Raw genomic sequence first — 27,746 nt, forward strand, 5'->3', positions numbered from 1 at the left:
GGCACCCGAGCCCGGCAGATCGGAGCCGGGCCTTGGGGCCGCCGCTAGCCATCTCCTCGCCGCCCCGTACTGCCCGTGCCGCCTCGGCTGTTGGGATGCACCGGGGCGGCTGCTGAGCAGGCGGGCCCGCGCGGGGTGGCAGGAGAAGCTGGTGCCTTCGCCTTCACCCAGGGGCTGTGCGCTGAGGCCGGCTGGCGGAGATGGGGTCGGCGGGGCGCGCTCTGCTGCGGGCGGTGATCATGGGGCCCCCCGGCTCCGGCAAGGGCACCGTGTCCTCTCGCATCATCAAACACTTCGCCTTGAAGCATCTCTCCAGCGGGGACCTGCTCCGGGACAACATGAATAAGGGAACAGGTGGGAGCCCGCGGAGGAGCAGATCCTCCGCATTCCTACTGCGCTCCCCACTTCCAGATCCTCCGTTCCTCGGGCCCCCATCCCCTGCTTCCCAGGGAAAGAATGTGTCCAAAACTCCGCCTGCAGCCGCCACTCCCCGAGGCTGGAGTCTGGAGTCTGGAGTCTGGGGCTGGGACCAGAGTGGGACTTAGAGGACGCTGGACAGGGTTCTCTGCTCTCCCTTGGGGAGGGGTGGCGTATGGTTTCCGTCCCTGTAAGTCGGGACTTCGCGAGGTCTCTCTGTTAACACCTTATCTTCCATTAGTCCGTGTGTTCCTAGAAGACCGGGGCCAGGTCTGAGCTGAACTTTGTATTTTCCCCTAGCGCCTAGGCTCGGGTTCAGCGCTCTAGGTGGCCTGAGTGACCCTTGGCCTATCACTTAAAAACTCTGGCCCCCCCTTAACACTTCTGTAAGTTCCCTCCTAGCTCTAAATCTATGGGTCCTACACGTGGGCATAGAACCCCTTTGTTTAGCGCTCGGAAGGATAATAACCTCGCTCCTTGAACGGATACTTTCCCTAGTGATTTCTGCCTTCTCTCCTGGGGAAACGATTGGCCTCCCCCGCTCCCAGGGTGAAGGTGGGTGGGAGGCTGGGCAAAGTATCGCCCTAGTCTCTAACTCACTTTCCCTCGAACCTCTTGTCCAGCCCCCACAGTACTGGGAAGCTTCATTTTCCTCCCTTTGACTACCACAAAGCAGACTGCCATTCCCTATATTAGGAGAGAGAGGAGTTAGAGGCTGTGTGAAGAAACCTTGGGAGGTTTTTGTTGTTGTTCAGTCACTTTTCAGTGGGTCTGATTCTTCGGGACCCCATTTGGGGTTCTTTTGTCAAAGATACTGGAATGGTTTGTCATTTCTTTCTCCGCCTCAGTTTACATATGAGAAAACTGAAGCAAACAGGGTTAAGTGACTTGCCCAGGGTCACACAGCTAGTAAGTGTCAGAGACCAGATTTGGAGTTTTGCCCTTTCCACTACATTCAAAAACCATATTTCTTTGCTGTCTTTGAGAAAGTTGTTCCGCCGTCTTTACCACTCCTGAAGGGGTTAATCTTTCTTGTGCCCTCATTCCTGGAAATCTGGATTATAAAGCATACTAAACATGTTTTAGTAGATTCGTCTAGCCAACCACCACACCCTCCTTCCCTCTCTCCTCTTTTTTCCCCCCCATTTATGGCCCTGGGAGCAGGTCTGAATTTCCCCTCAATTTTAGCACTGGGTGATTTTGTTTTGATTCACTTGGTTCTTGTTGGATCCCCTCCCTCTCGACTCATCTTTGCAGTTCAAAACTTGCCTCTAGATTTCCGGGGGCTTTTTGATCAAGAGAAGATGTTTTCCTTGATGTTCTTCCAAAAAACCGTTTTGTTCCTGTGGCCAAATTCTGCAAACAACCAAAAGTTCCTCTAATTGAGTTTTTCCTGTGCACAGAACTGCAGGCCAAGCGCTTTCAGCTCGGCTGTCATTTAAAGGCAAAACCAGACCACCCTGGGTTCCTCCTTCACTTTTGACACTTAAGTTCACTGTCTTAGTAGAGCAAATAGAGTGTTAGACTTGGATTCCAAACTATCTGGATTTAAATCCATCTTCTGAGCCTAGCTATGTGACCTCAGTAAGGAAGTTACTTTCCTGCTTCTATCTACATCTAGGACTTACTTGTTAAGGCATAAATAGAATTTTAGATCAAGAAAGGTCACCTTTTTCCATGTAGAGTTAAGATTTCTTGTTCTGATTGGTGTCCTCGTGATAGCATTCTGACTAAAAACTTTATTGATATTCAACATGTCAAGGTTTTCAAAGCACTTCCTTAAATTTTTTTTTTTACTGAGATCTAACATTTTTCATAGCTCCAAAAGTTCTCCCAGCATCTCTCTCTCACTCCTTCCCAGAAAGTTATCTTATATAACACATAATATATTTAAAGAAAAAAGCAAAAGAAAGAGAAAACCCCCCAGTAAAACAACTAATTAATATACCCAAAAGTCTGAAAATATATGCAGTATACCACACCTGGGGACGTCTGGTTTCTGTAAAAGAGAGGGGCAGGAATCTTCTCTAGCTTTTCTTTGATTCTATGCTTGGAATTTTGCAACATTGTCTTAGGGTTTTTTTATGGTTGTTCTTTGCTAAATATTTGCATCATTGCTGTCATGGATATTGTTTTCTGCTTACTTTTCTGCATCAGATTGTGTCAAATCTTTCCATGCTTCTCTGTATCCATCCTTTTCATAGTTTCTTATGGCACAGTAATATTCCACGTACCACAATATGTTTAGCAATTCCTCAGTGGACATCTACTTGTTTTCAAAGTATTTTCACATATCCAGTCAGGGCCCAATGTTCTTTGGTCCTAAAATGAATTATCTCAGACTTATATGTCCTTTTCTTCTTCTATATACAGAGAGTCCCAAAAGTCTTAGTGCAGTTTTAAGCCCCTAAAGTTTGAAACTGCACTAAGACTTTTGGCATACCCTATATTTTGTTTGGGGGAAAAAGACTTCTGTTGTGGAGATTGGTTACTTTTTAAATCATTAAGTCCTCCAAGTGAATTCAGTGCCTCAGAAAAGTTGCTGGTTTGTTGGGTTATTGGTTAATAATATCCATTACTTAATAATTTTTTTTGTGTGTGTAATGTTTTGAAATAGTTAACTGTTTAGGGTACTCACTCCAATGAGCTGAGTTGGATTATAAAGAGCAGGGAAAGAGAGTAGAAAGAAATGAAGAGGTTTCCAGCTCAGAGGCATGATTGTGGATGACTGGGGATATGCAAAGCTGAGGTGATTGATTTAGGACCTTTTGTGGTATTATGCTTTTTTTCTTTTAAAAAATTATAAAAATTAGAAATCCAACTGAAATAAGGGGGTTGGGAACAGGTGGCTCAATAGATAGGATGTCACACCTACAGTCAGGAAGACCTGAGTTCAAATCCTCAGATACTTAAAAGTTGTGTGATCTTGGGCAAGTCACTTAACCCTGTTTACCTCAGTTTCCTCATGTATAGCATAAGCTGGTGAAGGAAATAGCAAATCACTGCAGAATCTTTGTCAGGAAAACTCCAAATGGGGTTGCAGAGAATTGGACGCAAGTGAAAATGACTGAACATTTTCAACCAGCTTAAGGATGTCCTGGAAAAAAAAAACCCAGTAAAAAACTCTGACCTGTTCTTTTCATGGAAGATAGATGATAGTATCTGAAGGAGATTTTGTGGTGGTGTTATTTCAGATGTTATTATAGGTCATAAATGATAGGGAAACTCAATACACACATGCGTTTATCATGTTATCAAAGTTTAAATTCACACTAGCCTTTGGGAAAGCAATCAGTCTTGGAAATTCTCAAGCCATACCATGGATTTTCGCCAAATTTGAAGTAGTACCAAAGCAACTGAAAAGTAATTCCTTCCACTTGTTTTACACCCTGCTCTTTTGTGCTCCAACTTATGGTTTATACTAACTAGACCTATCTTAGCATCAAGGGAGATTTCCGTATCTTAAAACACGGATAGCAATACTTGTCCTGTCTGCCTCAAAGGAGTGATAGGATGACGTCCTTTATAAGTCCTAAATGACTGTAGAAATGTGAAGTGGTACGTGTTATTATCTCTTCTAGTTTTCCTCATTTTTGGCCTCTCTCCCTATTCCTACCCTTTTTTTTCCCATTCCCTGCTTTGCCTGAACATTCTAACTAAGGGCGAGGCATTTAAACTTTTAAGGCCTTGATTACTTCATGTGTAAACATATACTTGCAACCTAGGCATGAGCATGCATACACACATATATTTGTGTGTGTGGGGATTAACAAACCTTTTTTGATATAGTAGGTTTATGTTTATGTAATAGGTATATGGGGTGGTTACTCTGACTGGCAGGTAGCAGCTTATACCTTTGACCTAGTCACATGCCTATCTGTTTACCCTCTGGGCTGCCTCAATTATTTCAACCTTTGATCATATTAACAGGTCTGGGTTCCTGGAGAAGAGCCACCAACCAACTGTTAGCAATCGAGTTTACTGGAGTTCTCAGGGATAATTTTGTTGAAGGGAAATATCCTCCCTGCCAACACAGCACCCGTGACGCCCTACTAAGGAATTTCTATTTATATAGTCAGCCACTCAAAATAATGACATTTTTAGATTTTAAACATAATTATTTGCTTAAAAATAAGGCAAAAGAAATGGATTACATCACATACTCATATTCAAGCACTGCATAACTAATATACACGTCACAGCCTACAGATAAACTTGAGTTGCCAGGGAAGAACATGAGTGAGAAAACCCATCTATTAAGAGTAATTCACAACTCTACCTACTTGCTATACTTATTCCATCTTAGGAACTCTCCATAAAAATACTTTGATTAATTAAAACTTCTGGGTTGAACTTTCTCTGCCCCTTCTTCCTCTAAGATGATCTGATCTACAGTGTTTTGCTGATTAACATGTGACTGAATATGAAGCCGAAGCCACACTCATCGATCCACTCAGTGACTGCTCTGATTTTCTGTTCCTTGATCAGTAGACATATTCCTCATAGCAATTCTAGTATCTATCACTCCAACTTCAAACTTAGCTGGTACAATTCTGAAATCTGTCCTTTCATCTTGGGATTTTCTCAGATGACTCACCTTAGCTTGTGATTAATAATAATAATTATATATTATTAATTATTATCATAATAATTTCCATATTTCAAACAATATATTCCAAACAGAACTCATTATCCTTTCTTGCCAACCAACCACTCTTCCAAACTTCCCATTTTCTGTCAAAGGCACCATCATCCTTCTAGTCACTCAAGTTCACAAGTTTGGAGCCTTCCTCAGTTTTCCTCACACCCTATATCCTGCAGGTTCTTAAGTCTGGTAAGAGTAGGTCCAGTCATGTCACTCCAATACTCAGTAAATGCCAGTGGCTCCTCATTACCTCTTGGACCCCGTATAAACACCTCTGGTTTATAAAGCCCTTCACATCCTGGCTCCAGTCTACCTTTGCAGACTTATGTCCTGGGTAGCCTTTCTTTCCATAGCCAGGACCTTCTTTTAGTTTTTATGACCCACTGAGGTGTGGTTTCTCTTTGTGGAAATGAGGTAAATGACAGACCAGCCCTGTATTATTATTGCTGTCACTACCATTATTGTTACAATTTTATTATAATTGGGAGGAGAAACCTCCCTTTAGGGAGATTCCTTTTCTTTTGTATTAAACAAGACTTTTGCCATCACTTTTTTACTTGCATATTGAGTTAATAGTACTCTTTGAAGCACTGCTCCTTTAACTTTGTTTGGTCAAAGTTGTGTCCAGCTCTTTGTGACCCTGTGGGCCATAGCACACCAACACTGGCTGTGGGGTTTTCTTGGCAAAGATACTGGAGAGGTTTGCCATTTCCTTCTCCATTGGATTAAGGCAAACCAAGGTTAAGTGACAAAGCTAGTAAGTGTCTGAGGCTGGATTTGAACTCAGGTCTTCCTGACTCCAGGCCCAGTGTTTCACCTACTGAATAACCTAGCTAGTTCGTGTAGCTGGAAACTGATCATTTCAATGACCCTTGGAATTAGTCCCAAAGACCTAAAATACCTTGTAAGACATTATTCCCTTTCCCATACTCTGTGCTAAAGCCAAACTGGCCTTCTTTCTTTTTCTCACACAGAATACTCCATCTCCCATCTCTATGCCTTTGTACGTGGCTGTGTCCCCCATGCTTGGAATATGCTCCCTCTTTGCCCCGGCCTCTTAGAATGAACCCCTAGCTTCTTTCAAAGCTCAGCTTACATACTGCCTTCTTTATGAAGCCTTTCATGATCTCCCTTTTGATTTATTTATTTATAAATAAACATATTTATTTCCTTATGATTTATTTTGGTCAATAATTATCTGTATATATGTTGTGTTTCCAATCAAATATAAGCTCCTTGATGGACTGTTTAATTCTTATCTTTCCATACCCAATACTAGGCATATGGTAAGTGTTAATAAATGTTTGATACAAAGCTAAGTATTTAGTCACTGTGATATAGTGGAATGAATGGTGCTGGTCTTGGATCCAGGAGAAATGGGTTCCAACTCCAGCTGGAGTTAGAGAAAGAAGGCCAGAGTTGGAGCCATGCTTGCAACACAATCTGTGAGATTTTGACTTTGTGGGCTTCAGTTTCTTCATTTGTAGAATGGGGATATTAATACCTGAGTTTTCTGTTTTACACGGATTTTGTGAGGAAAGTCCTTTGCCAGCCTTAAAAAATAATAAAAATATGAACTGTTCTAAATTTGAAATTTCTTCTAATTTTTCTCCAAATTGGGCATCTATTGTCTCTTCCTCCTCCAACTCCACATGTGTGATGACTATTATTTGACTTCTACTCTGTTTTACTTGTGTTTACAACTGTAAAAAATTAATTTCCTGTGATGAGTTAAATTTCAGTAACCAAAATAACAACTGATTTGCGAAGCCCTTTATAAATATTATCTCATTTTCTCCTGAGAAGAACTATAGGAAGTAGGTGTTATTTTCCTCATTTTGCAGATGAGAAAATTGAAGCAGACCAAGGTTAAGTGACTTGCTCAGGGTTACATAGCTAGTATCTGAAGGAGTATTTAAACTTAGGACATCCCAACTCCTGATCTGACACTAACCACTGTGCCACCAAGCTTCATGATTCTTAAAAAATTTAGTCAGGGGTTATTTATTAACCAGTGGGTTATCCCCTCACCCCTATTTACTCATAAGTTGAAGGAAAATAACACATACACACATATATTTCTGCTCCCCCAACCTATTCTAAAACTATTTCAGATTATAAGTCACCAAGTGTTTATTGTGTATACCATGGATAGCATCACACTTCAAAAGACTTTGAAATCAAATGGAAAACTTTAAAAAATTAAATGTTTAAGCCATATTTGAAGAAACTATAATTTGATCATTGTGGGGACTCCTTCCACCAAAGCCATTTTCAACCCCACTCTGACTTGGTAAATTGTCTTCAAGAGTTGTTGTGGCTGAAAAATTCTTCATGCTACAGCCGACATGGTGATGACCCTACCTAGCTACCCAGGCACTAAGGACAGTACCTGGCATACAATAAGCGCTTAATAATGCTTGTTGACTGTTAGGTCAATCTTGTCCTCAGTCACTTGATACGAAATCTATCATTGGACCCATGCTTAAAACTTTCCTAGCTTGTTTGGGCCTGCCAGAGCTTGTGCAGCGCTGGCATAGCTTTTGAGACTCCAGGGAAGGGCTGTGTTCTCTTCTGTAAGGCACTCCATCTCTACACTTAAGCAAGGCTTGGATCTAGTCCTGGAAGGGCCTCTCCCTAGTACAGGGATCACAGTTTTTTTGCATGTTCTGCCTCATTCAACCCCCATGCTCCTCACACCCCACTCAGGAGTCTTTGGGAAAACCTTTTGAACAGAACTTAGGGATAGCTGATGTTAATGATCTTGCCTAAAAAGGATTAATAAGATCTTTCTAGAAAACATACTCAATGTACAAAGTAGATATTGAATACGAGGCAGCTATTTATTTCCTGCCACAAAAGACATCCTTTAAAAAAAAGTGTATGTAACAAGTATTTAAAACATGAAACAGTAACCCATTACACTTACTGTGATCTCCCAGGAGATGACTTTATAGGAAACTCCCCAACAGATGTGTCTTTCTTATCTCTCCTGGCCTGTCTGCACAACTTAGAAGTCTGTATCTTCTGACAAGCCAGTGTATGACATGATCTTTTTTATGTCCTTTTAGCTTTAGTATCCTCCTATCTATGGCAGTTAGGTGGTACAGTGGAGAGAGTGCTAGGCTGGAGTCAGGAAGTCATCTTCCTGAGTTCACCTCTAGCTTCAGATACTTATTAGCTGTGTGACCCTAGGCAAGTCATTTAACCCTGTTTGCCTCGGTTTCCTCATTTGTCAAATGAGCTGGAAAAAAATAACAAACTATTCCAGTATCTTTGCCAAGAAAACCCTAATTGGGGTCAGGAAGAGTTGGACATGACTGAAACAACTGGGAAAAAAATGTAATGAATTGAATTGAACTTTATAGGCTCTGGGCCTTAATGAACTATTGTTGAGAATTGGCAAGGTGAGTTATATGAGAGAGAAACAGGGAGGAAAGGAAAGAAGTATGGTCAGAGAGCTGAGAGGCAACCACAAATATGTCAAACAGTTATGCTTTTACGCTAGAAATCTGTACAGCAGCTAGGTGGAGCATTGGATAGATTGTTGAACCTGGGAGTCATGAGGACTTGAATTCAGATTTGACCTCAGATACTTACTAGGTGTTTGACCTTGGGCAAGTTGCTTAACCTCTGTCTGCCTCAGTTTCCTTATCTGTAAAATGGTGATAACCATACTTCCCATGATTTTCTTGAGGATAAAGTGAGATAATATTTGTAAAGCAGTTTGCAAATCTTAAAGCCATAGAGCTATTATTCCAATAAATGTAGATCACTATCTACATCTACATATAATGCAGATAATGAAATTTTAAGGAAATACCAATTCACTGAATAATCTATTCATAGAGACTTGAAAGAGATTTATGATCCCTCATCAATTAAGGTTATGTATCTTTTAAAACAAATTTTTAAAAAGAATTTTAAACAAGCTAGCTGAAAACTTCCTAACTCCTCAGAGCAAAGGTTACAAACCACTGTTAAAATGAAGCAGTCAAAGTTTTCCATACTTGTAAATGTGAAGGAGAATGAGAGAAATGAAATTTTCTGGGTATGTTTTTTTGCTGAATTGTGCATTCTGAGGTCTGTCCGAATTAGCATCTTGAAGCTCTAGCTGAAAAGATTGGGGGGTGGCTCTCTTTAACCTCACTTCAGGAATTCATCAAAAAGCAGACTATTTGGAGGTTGTTGTTCTTCTGTCCACTGCTTCCCTGGTATTGTGCCCTTGGGGAAGTCCACGTGATATGCCTCTTAACTCAGCCGGAGTGATCACAGGATTTCCTAGGCAAGGTCAGGGAGTTAGGCTGGGACAAGCTGCCGCTGCCCATTGCTTCCCTTCCAAGAGTGCCCTCTGGAAGACCCATGTGATCCACCCATTCTCACTGAAAGAATTCAGAAACAGAGTGGGCAGAGGAAGATGTTTGCTTAGAGAAGCAGGTGTGTTGCTCCCTAGCAACACCCACACTGATACAAGAAGCTGGAGTGAGTTTACACAATTCTGTCCTTCCTGTTAGAGTTAGGGTTAGTTCAAATTTGTCAAATTCCTCTCTTTATTTCCCTACATTCCCTCTTTATGCAGATTATATAGGCCTGGTAGTGAGGATACTTGTGACCAGGGCATGACCTCTAGGGTCCAAGCTGTTTGTCACCTCCTCTACCCTTCTAGTTTCCCCCTGAGGCCAAGATGTGCTCCACCATCATCCTTGCAAAACAGGTTATACATGCTTATTTTATCACAAGTTCCCATCAGTCTAGGAGTTTTACTATTTTTCAAGAACGTTTGTGGAAGCAAAATGAACAAAAATACTTTCCCTTCTTCCAAGGTCATTTATGCTTTTTCACAAGATTCTTGCTTTCATCAGGCCTCTTCTCATTGACACAAATCACAATCCTGTGCCTTAGTTTTATAAGTTACTATGACTATGTCATGAGAGAAATTCTGAGAGACAAAATTCTAAGCAATGATTCATTTATTAGCAAGGCTAGCAGTTACCAATAAATGGAGTCAGTGTAATGTCTCAATGACTAAATACCTTGAGTGAGCAGCTAGGTGGTGCACTGGATAGAGCACCAGTGCAGCAGTCAGGAGGACCTGAGTTCAAATCTTACCTCAGACACTTGACACTCACTAGCTATGTGACCTTGGGAAAGTCACTTAACCCCAACTGCCTCATCCTGGTCATCTCCAGTCATCTTGATGAATATCAGGTCGCTGAATTCAGATGGCTCTGGAGGAGAAAGTGAGGCTGGTGACCTGCACAGCCCTCCCTCACTCAAAACAAAGTCAAGTGCAAATCATGTCATTATTTCTCAGATGGCATGGTCTTCTTCGGCAACGAAGGAGAAACACACTCCTTGAGTGAGGGCGGAGGTAAGGGCTGTCTGAAAAAAAAAAGCCACACAATTCTCAAGGTAACAAAGAAAGATCTTAAGCAACATAGGTGTTTCTTCTTCTTGTTGGCTATCTATGACATAGTCAGAATTGAGATTGTATCATTTCAACCTTCCCTACTGAAACCCCACTTGACCACTGCCAAGACATGTGATCACAGGACCAAAGTTCCCAGGCTATGGGATGAGTCTGCAGATAATGAAAGTTGCTGCAGTAGTTAAAAAGGATGAGATCTGACCTTTTAGATTAACCAGGTGTCTCCAGAAAGGGTGGAGCTATAAAGGTGGAGGTAATTAAAGGACAAAAACTTGACCAATAGGCAAGTTTCTCCAGTATGTGAGTAATAGGTAAAGTTTAACAGGAGATGGAACCACTAAAGAGAATAATAAATCTAGTTTGATTAAGTCTTAGCAAAATAGAGTTAAAATTAATTTTCAGTTTTACAACCAACAAAGGAAGTCCATATCTGCTGGCCAATCATCTTTCAGGTTACATTCCTTTCCTAACTTACCTCTCGTGGTACCTGGAAGACTGACCCATAGTTTATTGCCGAGTTCATTTTTTGTTTCTAGCTTGGTGGGACCTTCCTGACATAACCTTTAAGGATATCTTCCATGTCACACTGAAGCTTTGGAAGATGGGATGATGGCTACTTACTCAATTTGAAGTGTACTATGCAAGTTGCCCTTAGTGCTTTATGGCCCCTAAATGCTTTCGAGGCATTATCTCATTTCATCAACCTCATTTCATCTCGTTATTTCATTTCAACAACCCTTTGAGGTAGGTGTACAAATGTCATTGTCATTTTTACAGATGAAGAAACTGAGATTCCGGAAGATTTAGTTACCTTGCTCAAGGAAGATGTGAACCTCGGTTTTCTGCTTCCAAATCAAGTGCTCTTTGTCCTTCTCCATGAATACACTGAATCAGAGGCCTAGAATACCTCTATCCACATATTTGGTAGTAGTAATGGACACTTGGAAACAAAATTAGGATTAAATTTATTCCAGCAAACTGAATCTTTTGTGGAGACTGATAATACTAGACTTTCTTAGAGTCCTTGCCTACCAAATCAAGCCACCACTTGTGACTTTGGAGGACATCAAAGCAAGCTTGGACTCATTTTAATTGATTCTCTGGTTTCTTTCTCCTGTAGAAATTGGTGTGCTTGCAAAGACCTTCATTGATCAGGGGAAACTCATACCAGATGATGTCATGACCCGACTGGCCCTGCATGAACTGAAAAATCTAGCTCATTGTAGCTGGTTATTGGATGGTAAGTGAACCCACTGACTAAATTTCACAGATGCTGGTCAAAATCAGAACTTAAAAGAATGGATATTTTTGAGCAGGTTATTTCAACTTCATTTCTTTTTCATTTCTCCCTTTCCAATGGAGAGATACAAATGAGTTGGGAAGGAGGAAATGCCAAGAAGAATCAAATTTGACTACCTAGAAGGGTCCCTATTGGAGTCAGTAGGCATTTTCATAGGATCATAGAATGTTAGAGCTGGAAGGAATATTAAGACATGTTTTAGTCTGACACTTTTATTTATAGATGAGAATAGCAAAGCCCAGAGATATGAAGGGACTTGCCCAAAATTATAGAATGAATTAGTCCTTGGTTCTCTGCTGCTCTAGCTACTGATTCATTCAATATTTAGGTACTTGGAACTGGAAGAATACTGTGTTAGCCCCGGAGGGATACAGAATTTCGGCAAGACACACTACATGCCTTCCTGGCATGTGGGATAAGGCACAAACAGCAGTGGCTATAACATACAATATTGCATGATCAGTGCATTAGGGGTGTTAAACAAAGTGTTGTGTAATAGAATGAGTACCAGGAAAGATAGACAAGTTGTTTTTCAGAGTGGTAAGCTGCTGCAAGAAGAACAGAGCAGCATGGAACCTATTTCCAGGAAGTTTGAAGGGAAGGGAATATTATGAAATGACCAACAGGGAGGGTGTTATATTTCTGTTTCTGCCAAAGCCAAGTAATGCCTATGCATGCACAAAATGTAAGTTTGTCTCTACAGTATGGAAGACAACATGATTGAAGACATGCTTTTCTGCTCTAGCTTATGAGAAGGAATGAAGCATTCTGGGGAAGCATGGTGAACATGCTTCATAAGGAAAACAAAAAAGAAATAAAAACATGGAAGAGACCGAGGGGGTAGCTTGCCCTGTACCAGAAGATCAAAGAATGGAAGAATGGGACACAAAAGAAGGAAGAGAACTGGCAAATGTTCGAATCTGTAACAAACTTGAGGCTATTTGCATAGATGGCAAAAAAAGAAGTGGTTTCTTTCTTGTGCTACAAGCAATTATTGGATGGCTCCATGGCTGCCATCATGTGAAAGATTATCTAGTAAGGAATTATTCAAAGGAAGAAAGCAAGAAAGTCATGGTGGTTATCTGTTAAGGAGAACTAAGGTTCAGTTAACACTTATCTAGAATGTAACAGGGACTTTCCTGAGACCTGTTAAATCTTAGCACTATTACTCATTCCTGATGATTCATATGGGACACTCATGATATTGACCAAAGGAACCTAGATATTATCCATTAAGTCTTGGGCAAGAAACTGCAGACTAGAGGGACATAAAGAATATCTTTATCACTGTTGTAAATTAAAAGTACGAACTTTGGAAGAGAGGAGGGTTTGGAAAACAGCCATCTAGTTAAGAAGATAGTGACTGAAAATAGGATTTAGATTTCTGACTTGTATGTGGCTTATATATATTCTCTATATATTTATTTGTGCCTGTTATCTCTCCCATTAAAACAGAAAATAATTAAAATAAAATAAGTCCTTGAGGACAGGAATTGTTTTACTTTTTGTCTTTGTATTCTCAGTCCTTCCCACAGGTTTTTAATACATTCATGTTGACTGATTAATTGATTTGAAGAGCTAGTAAGACAATATTTGTCTGGAACCTCACAAATCTGGTCAAAAGGACTTAAAATGAAAATGAAAGAAGAGAAAGAAAACTGCCCACATGTATCCACCAAGCTAGATACCATGAAGTAGTGTCCACAGGAGAGAAGTAATTCATAAAAGAAAATATCCAAGAAGAGATCTCACAATAAACCCAAGTCTTCAGATGCCTATATGTAGAGGCACGAAGTATAGATAATAAGTAAAGTAAATTGGAGATCTTATCACAGGAAGATACATCCAACTTCATTGACATTACTGAGATTTCAGGAAATGAGATGTAGTCATATCTTATTCAAAAGAATCAGAACAAAAGGGAAAATCCTTGAGAAAGAAAAAACAAAAAAATGAAAATAGTATGCTTTGATGTGCATTCAGACTCCATAGTTCTTTCTTTGGATATGGTTCCCATTTTCCATCTCAATTCTTTTGGAATTGCCTTGGACCATTGTATTGCTGAGAAGAGCGAAATCTGTCATAGTTAATCATTGTATAATGTTGCTGTTGATGTGTATAATGTTCTTCTGGTTCTGCTCTCCTCAGTCAGCATCATATAAGTCTTTCCAGGTTTTTTGGAAATCTTCTTGCTCATCATTTCTTATAGCACAGTAGTATTCCTTTAGATTCATATACCACAACTTGTTCAGCCATTCCCCAACTCATAGGCATCTCCTTAACTTCCAATGGTTTGCCGCCACAAAAAGAGCTGCTATAAATATTTTTATACATGTGGGTCCTTTTCCCTTTTTTTATGATCTCTTTGGGATACAGATCTAGTAGTGGTATTGCTGGATCAAAGGGCATGCATGATTTGGTTGCCCTTTGGACATAGCTCCAAATCGCTCTCCATAATGATTGGATCAGTTTAGAGCTCCACCAACAATGCATTAGTATTCCAATTATCCCTCATCTTCTTCAACGTTTATAATTTTCTTTTTCTGTCATATTAACCAATCTGATAGGTGTGAGGTGGTGTCTCAGAATTGTTTTAATTTTAAGCAGGAAAGAGTTGAGGGAAAATATTGAGAACCTTTCCATGAGTACATTATAATTTTTCAGTGCCATTGATCAGTATAATAATAATAAACATTTATTATGGTTTATAAGATTATAGTGCTAGAGCTGCAAATGATCTTAGAGGCAATCTGGTGGTCTACTGTCACTTCCCCCATTTTAAAGGTGAAGGAAGGGCAGCTAGATGGTGAAGTAGATAGAGCTCTTGGCCCTGCAGTCAAGAAGATCTAAAGTTCAAATCTGACCTCAGATACCTACTAGCTATGTGACCCTGGGCAAGTCACTTAACCCAGATTGCTTCCGAAAGAAAGAAAGACAAAGATGCGGAAAATGAGTCATAGAGGTAAGTGACTTGGTTAACGTCACTCACCTACAAAATATGTGAAGCAGAATTATAGTATAATATGTGATATTATATGTTGTGCTTATAGCCAAGTACCTGTGGCTAACTTAACTGGATTTCAGTTGGGAGGTTAACTTTTGGGTGGGAGAAATTCAGTAATATTTTTTCTTCTTTATTTAAATTTTAAAAAAAGGTTTCCCCAGGACTGTCCCCCAAGCTGAAGCACTGGACAAAGCCTACAAGATAGATACAGTGATTGATCTGAATGTCCCCTTTGATGTTATTAAGCAACGTCTCACCTCTCGCTGGATTCACCCGAGTTCTGGCCGGGTTTACAACACTGAATTCAACCCTCCTCGAAAAGTTGTGAGTGCTTCTCTGTGGTAAAACCATCTCTGTGTAGATGATATTTGGTGTTTCTGTTTTAAAGACATTTAATCTCCTACTGACTTTCCTCACACCGATAGGAATGTACCTGATCTCCAGGTTTAACAGTGTTAGGCTTGGTTAGTAAATACTATGAGAGACCTCTTAGGAATACTGGGTGTTACAGACCTTCTTTTAAAATGTTATTTAATGGTGGCTGTCATTTTTAAAACCACAAATATTTCCCACTATTTCTTGCCATTCCTCCCCAATATAGAACTCTTCCTCGCCACAAAAACAAAAACAGTTCGTCAAAATCAACTTATGGAGAGAAAGGTTTATCAGTGTACACAGCATTCAGGACCTACGGTCTGCCACCTCTCTACCCAGGGGAGGCAAGTGTATTTCATAATCTGTCCTTTTTGAACCATGATTGGCCTTTAATCTGAGTTAATTTGCTTTGATAATTTTCGTTTTCATAATTTCACTCATCATGCATTTTAGGTGGCACATCAGATAGAGTGCTGGAATCAGGAAGACCTGAGTACAAATCCTGCCTCAGGTACTTACTAGCCTTGTGATGCCGGGCAAGTGACTTAGTCACTGTTTGCCTCCATTTCCTCTACTGTAAAATGGAGAAATAATAGCATCAACTCAGGATTCTTGCACAGATCAAATGAGATATTTGTAAAAGCGCCATGTAAATAACTTGCTCTGCATCAGTTCATGCAAGTTTTCCGTTATTTCTCTGAAGCCCTCGTATTTGTCTTTTCTTATGACTCATTACTTTTATTTATTTTTTGTTTTGTTTGTTTTTTGATACTCTAAGGGCAATTTCTTTCTTGTTTTTTTCTAACACACAAAGTACCACAATCAGTATTTTTGTTTTACAGAGTTTCCCAAAAGTCCCAGTGCCATTCTAGGTTTGAATAGTTTAAAACTGTTAAATAGTATTTATACAAAACTTTACAAATGTTATCCCATCACCACAGCCTTGGGGGAGAAGTGCTATTATTATCCCCATTTTATAGATAAGATAGCTTAGACTGAAGGAAGTTAAGTGTCTTGCCCGGGGTGTCACAGTTTGCGAGTATTTGAAGCTTGATTTGAATTCAGGTTTTCCTGACTAGGGACTTCCTTCTGCCTTTGACCTCTTTGAGGGCAAAGAGTGATATTGGGTTAGAGCGTATGAACAGTTTAGTAACTTTTCATAGATGAGAAAAAACTTGATCTTTGAGAGTTTGACTTATCCAGGGTCACAAAGCTAGTTCCTGGTGGAGCTGAGATAAGACTCTAAGTCATCAGACTCCTAGTCCAATGTTCTTTTCATTGCACTTTACTGTCTCATAGTGTTTTAACAATTCTGTGGCAGTGTGGGCCATATATTGCTAGCACTGAAATCTCAAGGTCTCCTTAAGTTTGACCAAAGCTCTTTCCCAGAGGGTTTCTTCTGAGAGTACTTGCTGTCAATCAACAAGCATATATTCAATACTTGTTATGTGCTGGGTATTGTGCTAAGAGCTGAAGATACAAATAAAGGTTAAAAGATTCTCTTCCCTCAAGGAATTTAAATTCTAATGGGAGAAAACAACTTGTAAATAAGTAGGAATATACAGGATAGATAAGATGAAAGACAATCTCAAAGGGAAAGACATCTGCAGCTAGGGGGACCAGATAGGGCTTCCTGCAGAGGGTGGGATTTGACTTAAGTCTTGAAGGAAGCCAGCGAAAGTAGGACCTGGAGGTGAAGTGGCAGAACTTTGAGGCATAGGAGAGAGCCAGTGCAAAGGCCCAGAATTCGATACGGCATGTCATGTGTGAGGAAGCAAGTAGATGAGGGTAGCAGGAACATATGGTATATAGAGGGGAGGGGTCTGCAAAGGGGTGAAGAGGCCAAATTATAAAGAGGTTAAATGCCAACAGACCATTTTTATAATTGGTCCTGGAGGTAATAGGGAGCCACTGGAGCTCTTTGAGTGAGGTTGGAGGGATGGATGTGGTCATATCTATACTTTAGAGAAATCATGTTGTCCACTGGGTGGAGATGGCTTGGAGTGGGGAGCAAACTTGAGGAAAGGAATCCAGTTCGATGGCTATGTATGGTCCAGGTGAGAGGTAATGAAGGCCTGAACTGGGATGGTCACTCGGTGAGTGCACAAAAGGATAATTGGTTTAAGCATGTCTGTACTTCCCAAAGCTCCCTCAGGGGCCAAGGGGTTGAATGAATAAAGATTGTATAGTTTTAGTAGCAAAGGAGAGTCTGGAAGTCAAGGTTCCCAGCCTTTATTCGAAACTGTCACAACATGAAGTCAAATGTGTAAATTATGTATTTATAGAACAATATCACTCTGAGACAAAGATTTTCCACCAGAACTACAGTCTGTAATAATAACAGCTTTATGTTACAATCACATTGGGCTTCATAGCACCCCAATTCTCTCTTGTGAAAGATATGGGGTGGTGATGAGTTTTTGTTTGATTTACGTATAGTTTGGAACTTGTGGCATATTTGATGGATAAGAGGTTTATGTTTCAGACTGGTGGATAATGGTTGTCTTTTTATAAAGGCTACTGATTATTTTCTTTCACAACCCACCTTTTAGGGCATTGATGACATTACTGGAGAGCCTCTTATACAGCGTGAGGATGACAAACCAGAAACTGTTACCAAGAGACTAAAGGCTTATGAGGCCCAAACAAGACTTGTTCTGGATTATTACCGGTAAGTTATTTACCCACTTGTCCCTTTCTTTAGTACATGGCTGTTCAGAGTAGATACATGTATTCAGTTCTCATCTGTATTCACAGATGAAAAGGTTGGCACAGAAAATGCAAAATACAGCCTTTAAACCCCACTCTTTTGGTTCTAGAATTAATTTTTTAAAGAGAAAACTCCAATCAACTAATTTACTTTTGAATATAGGTGTATTTAGTGTTCTGAGAATTCATAATACTTCATACATTTGTTTTGGAAGGCTAGAAAGTTCTAGAACTTTTCCATCTTATCTCCTTGTTCAGCTTTTGTCTATTTCTCCTTGTAGGGTGTAGACAGCATCACTTCTCGTTATAATACTGGGCACCAACTTCAGAGACTTTTTGTGTCCTCAGGTTTTTCGTTTTGGGGTTCTATAGCCTTTAAAAGGGAAGGTAATTAGGCACTTTGACTTTTAAGAAGTTTTATGAATGTCTTTTGTCTGTTAAAAATAACTGCAACAAATTATACAAATAACGTTTTAGCATTCTAATCTCCTTGTAACAAAGAGAAGATATGTCAACCTTGTCTGACATCACATGTAACATTCTGCTTTGGTAGTATTCCTCCTCTTAAGTGAAACGAGGAAACTGTTAGAAGTGATGAGGAGCCAGTAGAGTTAGAGACTGGGAGTGACATGGTCTGTTCTCCAGTCCTAGAATCAAGACAGTCCTCTCATTATTCTAGGTTTGATTCCTTTTGATATTAGCTTCATTTACATAATGGTGGTTATCATGAATCTTGTTGTCTTGGTTCTACTGTCTTCAGTCTTTATCAGTTCATACAAGTTTTTCTGTGTTTCTCTGACTTCGACATTTGGTATCCTACAATAATACCATTATATTCTTATGCCACAACTTTCTCCGGCATTCCCTGGTTAATTCATGTCCACTTTGTTTCTAATTCTTTGCTACCACAAAAGTGCTGCTATGAATATTTAGGTATATAGAAACTTTTCCTTTCGACTTTGACGCCCCCCCCCCCACACCTCCCTTGAGGTATGAGGCCTGTACTTCCTGATCTTCGAAGAAAAACAGATTCTATGAGGCAGAAGTATGGAAGGAATGGATTCTAGGGATAGATACCACCAGTATAAAGACATGGAGATGGAAAATGTGACAAGAAGGACGATTTGACTATACTGTAGAGGAGTGGTATTAACAGAAACAGATTCTCACAGGTCACAGATTGACTTAAGAATTCACAAATTAACATTTCCTAAGCTGTATTTTTATTTATTTTCTTAAACATTTTCCAGTTTCATTTGAATCTGTTCTGGGGATTCAGGGTTCTTCAGGGATAGTGTACCTGCTTTGAGTTTCATACCTTTGCCATAGAAGGAGAGCGAAGTTTAATAAGGCTGGAGAGGTAAGTTGCTGTGAGAGACTTTAAATACTAAACAAAGGAGCTGTTAGAGCTAACAGGGAACCAGTGGAGTTTGAGTATGGAAGTAACGTGGTCAGGCCTATGCTTTATGAAAAATCACTCCTCACCAGAGCGCAAGGAACCATATCTACTTTTTAAACCAAGTTGGTATTCTGGAAAGCAATTAGAAATTATATTTAAGAAGTCATGGAACTGTCTATACCTTTTTGTCCAGCATTACCACTACTAGGTATGTACCCCCAAGGAGATCAAAGACAGCAGGCAAAATTTGTACAAAAATATTTGTAGAAGTACTTTTTGTGGTGGCAAAGAACTGGAAGGAAAGTGGATGGATGTTTCCTATTTGGAGACTAGCTGATTAATTTCTGGTATGTGAATTTAGGGCAGCTAGGTGATACAATGGATAGAATACCAGGGCTAGAGGCAGAAGACATCTTCCTGAGTTCAAATTTGACTTCAGACATTTACTAGCTGTATATCCTGGGAAAGTCACTTAATGCTGTTTGCCTCAGTTTCCTCATCTGTAAAATGAGCTGGAGAAGAAAATGGCAAACCATTCCAGTATCTTTGCCAAGAAAACCAGAGTTTTCTTTACATGAAGAGTGAGGCATAACTGAAAAACAAGTGAATGTGGATTTAATGCAATGTTATTATATCCAAAGAAACAATAAATATTAAGAATTCAGGGAAAATGGGAAGACTGATATGAAGTGATGCAAAGGAAGTAGAGCTAGGAGAATAATTTACACACTGACCACAACAGTGTCAAGGAAGTCACAGAAAGAAATAACTCTGGTCAATAGTGATGACCAAAGACGGGTGGTGAAGCATGTTCTGACTTCTCAGCAGAGAGATGGGCCATGAAAGTGGCACAGTGGATAGAGTGTGATTCTTGGAGTCTCACATACCTCAAGGGAGTCAAAGTCGAAAGGAAAGTCTTTTATATGCCTAAATATTCATAGGAGCACTTTTGTGGTAGCAAAGAGTTAGAAGCAAAGTGGAAATGAATCAGCTGGGGAATGGCTAAATAAGTTGTGATATAAGAATATAATGGTATCATTGTAGGACACCAAATGTTAAAGTCAGACCTGAGTTCAAATCCAGATTCACACACTTACCTTCTGTGGGACTCTTGAAAAATCACTTAACTGGAGGCGGAGCCAAGATGGTGGAGTACAAAGACACACATACACAGGGTCTCCCCCCACACCTCATAAAATACCTGTAGAGAGGGACTCTCAACAAATTTTGGAGCAGCAGAAGTGGAGAACAACAGAGTGGAGGAGATTTCCAGCCCAGGGTGATGCGGAGCAGAGTACGGAGCCCAGCCCAGCCTTGGCTGTGCAGCGTGGCTAGTGAACAGCCCTCAGGGGCAGAATCTCACAGAATCCCCAGTCCCAGTAGCAGCGGATTCTCAGATCCCTCAACCCACAGGCGCCAAAGGTCAGTGATGGAGTTTTTTCAGCTGGCCAGGAAGGGAGAAGGGCCTTCCATAGCTCTGGCCTTAGGTAGCAGCTGGCAGAGGTCACATTGGGCTGGTGGCAGCAGTTCTCAGCCCCTATATCAGCCCGCATACATTGCTGGAGTGTAAAAACCCCTTGGGGCATTGAGGAGCTGAGTCTTGTCTCGGCCTTGTGTGGAGGCCCTGGGGAAGTTGGCCTTTGTCTCACACTGAATGGTGGCCCTGCCCATCCAGCTTATCTGAAAATCAGCCTCCAGTGCTGACTTGGCAGAACTGGAGGCCAGGTGGCTGTGGAGAGTTAACTGCTAAGATTCTGGGCACAAAAATCCCCCTCTGTGTCCAGACCAGTACACACTTGATTGTGCCACCTTGGAGGAACTGAGATCTCCCAAAGTATACCCTACTCTTGACAAAAGTCAAGTAACTGGTTGGGAAAAATGCCCAAAAAAGGGGGAAAAAAATAAGACTATAGAAGGTTACTTTCTTGGTGAACAGATACCTTCTCCCTTCCTTTGGGATGAGGAAGAATAATGCTTACCATCAGGGAAAGACATAAAAGTCAAGGCTTCTGTATCCCAAACTTCCAAAATGAATATTCAGTGGGCTCAGGCCATGGAAGAGCTCAAAAAGGATTTTGAAAATCAAGTAAGAGAGGTAGAGGAAAAATTGGGAAGAGAAATGAGAGAGATGCAAGAAAAGCATGAAAAGTAGGTCAACACCTTGCTAAAGGAGACCCAAAAAAATGCTGAAGAAAATAACACCTTGAAAAATAGGCTAACTCAAATGACAAAAGAGGTTCAAAAAGCCAATGAGGAGAAGAATGCTTTAAAAAGCAGAATTAACCAAATAGAAAAGGAGGTTCAAAAGCTCACTGAAGAAAATAGTTCTTTAAAAATTAGAATGGAATAGATGGAGGCTAACGACTTTATGAGAAGCCAAGAAATCACAAAACAAAACCAAAAGAATGAAAAAATGGAAGATAATGTGAAATATCTCATTGGAAAAACAACTGACTTGCAAAATAGATCCAGGAGAGATAATTCAAAAATTATGGGACTACCTGAAAGCCATGATCAAAAAAAGAGCCTAGACATCATCTTTCATAAATTATCGAGAAAAACTGCCCTGATATTCTAGAACCAGAGGGCAAAATAAGTATTCAAGGAATCCACAGAACACCGCCTGAAAGAGATCCAACATTGTGGAACATTGTGGCCAAATTCCAGAGTTGCCTGGTCAAGGAGAAAATATTGCAAGCAGCTAGAAAGAAACAATTCAAGTATTGTGGAAATACAATCAGGATAACACAAGATCTAGCAGCTTCTACATTAAAGGATCAAAGGGTGTGGAATATGATGTTTCAGAAGTGAAAGGAACTAGGACTAAAACCAAGAATCACCCAAGCAGCAAAACTGAGTATAATACTTCAGGGGAAAAAAATGGTCCTTCAATGCAATAGAGGATTTTCAAGCATTCTTGATGAAAAGACCAGAGCTGAAAAGAAAATTTGACTTTCAAACACAAGAATCAAGAGAAACATGAAAAAGTAAACAGCAAAGAGAAGTCATAAGGGACTTACTAAAGTTGAACTCTTTACATTCCTACATGGAAAGACAATATTTGTAACTCTTGAAACTTTTTTCAGTATCTGGGTAGTTGGTGGGATTACACACACACACACACACACACACACACACACACACACACACAAATACACACACACACACACACCCCACAGGATGAATTGAATAGGATGGGATCATATCTTAAAATAATGAAATTAAGCAGTGAAGAGAAATATATTGGGAGGAGAAAGGGAGAAAGGGAATGGGGCAATTTATTTCTCATAAAAGAGGCAAGTAAAAGAATTTTCAGTGGAGGGAAAAAGTGGGGAGGTGAGAGAAAAAACATGAAGCTTACTCTCATCACATTCGACTAAAGGAAGGAATAAAATGCACACTCATTTTGGTATGAAAACCTATCTTACAATACAGGATAGTGCGGGAGAAGGGGATAAGCAGAGTGGGGGGGGGGTAATGGAAGGGAGGTCAGTGAGAGGAGGGAGTACTCTTGGGGAGGGATAGGATCAAAAGAGAGAATAGAAGAAACGGGGGGGGCAGGATAGGATGGAGGGAAATATAGTTAGTCTTATACAACACGACTATTATGGAAGTCATTTGCAAAACTACACAGGTATGGCCCATATTGAATTGCTTGCCTTCCCAAAGGGAATGGGTAGGGAGGGAGGGATGAAGAGAAGTTGGAACTCAAAGTTTTAGGAACAACTGTTGAGTACTGTTCTTGCAACTAGGAAATAAGAAATACAGGTAATGGAGTATAGAAATTTATCTTACCCTTCAGGACAAAAGAGAAGATGGGGATAAGGGAAGGGAAGGATGTTAGAAGAGAGGGCAGATTGGTGACAGGGGTAATTAGAACACTCGGTGTTTTGGGGTGGGGGGAGGGTAGAAATGGGGAGAAAATTTGGATCCCAAAATTTTGTGGAAATGAATGTTGAAAACTTAAATAAATAAAATTAAAATTAAAAAAAAAAAAAGAAAAACACAACCTCTGCTTGACCTTGTTTCCTCATCTATAAAACGGGGATGATAATAGCATCTACTTCACAGGGTTATTTTGACAATGCAATGAGATGGTGTTTGCAAACCTGAAAAGCTACATGAATAGTTGCTATTGCCATATTATTATGTTATTATTATTATTATTATTATTATATAACAAATGAAGAATGAGGCATTGTAAGATGTACTTTGATTAACAATATTAGTTTGTTCGAAGAGAAATTTCCATTGGGTAGGAGTATCATTTGGAAATGATGGGGAAATTTTAAAAAGCCAACAAAGTACTTATTTAAAAAATAAAATATAATAAAATCAAGTTAAAATAGTTGAGTAGTGAAAATCAGAAGTGTTTGTTGTCTTTTTTTCCTTTCAGGAATAAAGGTGTATTGGAAACTTTCTCTGGAACAGAAACCAACGTGATCTGGCCCCAAGTACATGCTTTTCTTCAAACAAAACTGCCAGATATAAGTCAGAAAGAATCAGTGACTCCCTGAAGAATATCAGGTCCCTGTAAGAGAAGCAGAAAATTTGTTTGCTTTGTCAAGGAACTTCTGAATGATGGAATTGTGGTATATATGAATTATTCTAAGATCATGATCTACTCTCATTTTTGCTGATTTTTCTGGAAACTAAGTGATAAGTCAGTCACAAAGATCTTAGCTTCTTACATCTTTATTGCAGTTGACCTGGTTCTCATCTCCTGGTGGTTTGTGTAGTTTTTTTTTTTTAATCCTATTTATGTATCTAGCCATACTTCATTTTGCAAAATGACAAAGCCACAAGGATACCTGGTCATTTTAAAACAATACAATGTCCTTTTTAGTAAGTTAGCAGCTTCTAGTATTTCCCTCTTTTTTTTAGGAAACGAATCAGTGTTTACATAGCACTAACTGAGGTCAAATACACTATCCAAAGGCATTTTCTTCCCCCTTGTCCTTTTAGATTAAAGCTATGACAACAATCCTTTTTCTAACTTTAACTCAAAAATTTCCAGCATTGTGCTTTTTTTAAATATCTGGAAGATCTGCCTTAAAAAATCATTGATACAGAATGTCAATTTATCTATGCCTCAAATAACGCACATATGAGTCAGCTTTATTTGATAACTAGAATGTACTTATTTTTCTGGTGAAGATCCTCTCCTTTGAGGGCAGCTGGGCGGCACAGTAGACAAGGCATGGGGCTTGGAATCAGGAAGACATCTTCCTGAGCTCAAATCTGACTTCAGACATTTACTAGCTGTACACCCTGAGAGAGTCATTTAACACTGTTTGCCTCAGTTTCTCATCTGTAAAATGAGCTGGAGAAGGAAACGTCAAACCTCTCTGGTATCTTTGCCAAGAAAACCCCAAAATGGGGCCATGAAGAGTCAGTCATGACTGAAACCACTTGACAGCAACAACAAAGTTATCCTCTCTTTTAATTCTGCCTGTTTTCAAGAGTAATTATAAAGCAGAATGCTGAATTCAGAGCCAGATAACTTGAACATAAATACTGGCTCCTGCTGCTTTTAAGTTATGGAATCTTGGGAAAGATCACTTAACTTCTCTAGGCATCAGAAATGACCGGGTTGGACTAGATGACCCAGTGAGGTTTCCTCCCCTTCTAAATCCATCATGATGCCATGAACTATTGGAAAACTGTGCAGTGCTCATTAGGAAAACATTCTGTCTTTCATTTGCTTTTAGAAAGTACCACAGCATACCTAATCTCATTTGATTATGATACCAGACCTGTAAGGCAGACACTGAAGGAATGATAGTCCTCATTTTGTCTTCAGTAGTTCAGTCCTGTCTGAGTCTTTGCAAACCTGTGGACCATAGCACACCACGCCTTCCTATTCTCCACTATCTCCCAAAGTCTGTCCAAGTTCATGTGCATTGTTTCCATGACACCATTTATCCATCTTGCCCTCTACCATCTCCTTTTTCTTTTGCCTTCAGTCTTTCCCTATGCCAGGGACTTTTCCAATGAGTCCTGTCTTCCCATTTTATGCAGCCAAAGGATTTAAGCTTCAGTTTATGTATTTGTCCTTCCAATGAATAGTCTATCTGTTTTACAGGATTAGAAAAATGGGGCTCAGGAGTTATCTCATCCCAGATTACAAAACCACATAGTGCCGCTGCCTAGAGATAAAGGGTCATTTTGTCTGTTTTTCCTTTTGAAAATATTTCCTTGCACTGGGGGATATGAAACACAAGCGTTTGACATAATGGAATTTCTTTGATAAGCAATGAAGGGATATAATTTTTATCTCAAATGAGAAGTTCTTAATTAGTAGATTATAACCTCAGTCTTTCTTCTGGTCAGAAATATGGACTTTAGTATATAATTTCTGGTATTTCTTCCTTGTTTTCACTTATCTTTTGCTGTCAGTAATCTGTCCTTTTGGATTCCATGTTACCATACTGAGAAAGAAACAACAGGTTACCATGGTACTCTGCAGAGCAAGTAAGTTTCCTGAAGTAAGCATGGAGATCTTGCATGTAATAGACTTGTAGTAAGTGATGATGGTGGTTGTTTCCACTTCCTGATTCTTGGGCATCCCTGAGCATCTTGATATCAATAGCTTCCCTGAAAAAATAGCTGGGGGAGTAAAGTCCTGAAAGAGTTGCCAGACTTAGTAGGTAACAGACTTAGTAGGAATAAGAAGATAGTATAGTTTGAGGAAGAATGTAATTATTCTTTTTTAAATTTCTGAACCAACCATGATGCTGCCTACCTTCTCTTAATTTTGGGAAGGGAAAACTTTCAGAAGGTGTGAGCGGTTCTTCAATCATTTAGGGCCTCTGGGCCTCAGTTTCATCATCACTGAGATGGGAACAGCAGCATTTACCTCTAAGGGTTGGTGTGAGGATCAAACAAGATAATGTATGTAGCAAATGTTAATGTGCTTTACAAATATTAATCATTGTTATTGATTTTAGTAGAGGAGTAGGGTAGCAGTAGTAGTAATCAAAGCTTATATTTCAACTGCGTTTTCCTCACAGTAACCCTATGAGAATATATGGGTAGAATGAATATTATTCTTAACCCCACCCCAATCTGAGAGATTAAATTGACGCATCCAAGGTCATACATCTAGTGTTGAGAGAGAATTCAAACTGATTTCCTGACTCTTAGGCCTTGCTGCCTCACTTACTGTGGCTGGTTTAAAATAGTGGTATGGTGACACCATATAGTGAATCCAGACTTCACAGAACAAATCCCCTTTATTAATAAAAGGATTTGTTCCATAAAACTTGGGACTTAGTCAAAAGGCTGCACCGTAGGATCTAGAAGGCCACATGTGACCTCTAGGCTGCAGGTTCCCCACCTCTGAACTATAGATAAAATGCTGGTCTCAGTGACAGGAACTCCTGAGTTTAAATCCTGCCTCAGATATTTTTATTAATTGTGTGATGCTAGGCAAGTCACTTTCCCTCTCTCAAGCCTCAGTTTCCTCATCTGAAAAAAAATGAGACACATTGGATTTAATGACCTCTAAAGTCCCTTCTAGTTGGAAATCTATGTTTCTAAGCTGTGGCATCAGAGTGGAAAAGGAAATTGTCATGGTTTGAATGACTTCTTGGCTTTCCTTCTTCGCAGGCTATATTTTGATAAGAGATCATTTAAGTGCTGTGTCAAGTTTGCCAATGTCCTTGAAAACTTGACTCCCCCTCTCCCCGCTGAGATTTTCTTCTAGGCAGTTAAAATGTAAAGGCCATTTTAGAAAAAAAAAAAAGTGTGGTTTTTTTTTTTCCTACTTAGCATTTCTCATTCACACACTGTCAGTCTTTTTCAAGATGGATGGAATAAGGCATTTTGAAAGGATTACCACTACTACTTCCCTTTTAAAATATATTTTTCTTTTACTTTGTACAAGACTTTTTGTAATGCCTTATGTGAGTATAATAGCATACCCATTTCTAACAAAATAATTGTGGAATATTAGACTGATACAAAATGATACTAGATTATAAAGCATGCTTTATAATAAAATCAATCAGAAATCAAAACCAGTCTTCCTTTCTCCTTGGCACATAAAATTCTATTCCATCCACAGTTTTTGATACTGCTTTCAAGATCACATCCTACACTTGCCATATCAATTGTGTTGATGCTTTGTTTTCCTGGTACTTAAAAAGGCTCCGTGAATTGAAATCCAATTCTTATTTTCATAGTGTTTTGTAGTTTACATTTCATTTGTATTGTTTCCTCCGACCTTTCTTAGAATCACTGTAAGAAGAATGAAGGGCATTGTTGCTATTTAACAAATGGAGCTGATCTGCCAATTAGAATTCTTTTTTTAAAAATAATCTTGCATTATTTTATATGTATATTTACTTTTGTGCTTATGGTATTCTACACCTCCCACCCCCCAACCCTAGGAAGGAATTTTTTTGGTCTTAGTATCCCCCTGTACCTATGGTAGTGCCTGGTACATAGTAGGTGTTTATCAGATTT

The 27,746-nt window shown here is 39.6% G+C and overlaps 1 protein-coding gene across 1 annotated transcript; it reads left to right on the forward strand.

Moving 5' to 3' along the window:
- AK3 (adenylate kinase 3) lies at nucleotides 1-27,298 on the forward strand. The gene is made up of 5 exons (XM_072597362.1): nucleotides 1-354; nucleotides 11,611-11,730; nucleotides 14,946-15,118; nucleotides 17,722-17,840; nucleotides 23,674-27,298. The coding sequence occupies exons 1-5, from the start codon at nucleotides 201-203 to the stop codon at nucleotides 23,792-23,794; spliced, it is 687 nt and encodes a 228-aa protein (XP_072453463.1). The 5' UTR covers nucleotides 1-200; the 3' UTR covers nucleotides 23,795-27,298.
- The last annotated feature ends 448 nt before the right edge of the window (nucleotides 27,299-27,746 follow it).

Source organism: Notamacropus eugenii, chromosome 1, assembly GCF_028372415.1.
Source record: "Notamacropus eugenii isolate mMacEug1 chromosome 1, mMacEug1.pri_v2, whole genome shotgun sequence".
Lineage (NCBI taxonomy): Eukaryota > Metazoa > Chordata > Mammalia > Diprotodontia > Macropodidae > Notamacropus > Notamacropus eugenii.

Coding starts and splice junctions, on each gene's coding strand:
- AK3 (XM_072597362.1), top strand. CDS start 201: ATGGGGTCGGCGGGGCGCGCTCTGCTGCGGGCGGTGATCATGGGGCCC. Junction 355..11,610: donor CAACATGAATAAGGGAACAG/GTGGGAGCCCGC, acceptor TTTCTCCTGTAG/AAATTGGTGTGCTTGCAAAG. Junction 11,731..14,945: donor TTGTAGCTGGTTATTGGATG/GTAAGTGAACCC, acceptor TTTTAAAAAAAG/GTTTCCCCAGGACTGTCCCC.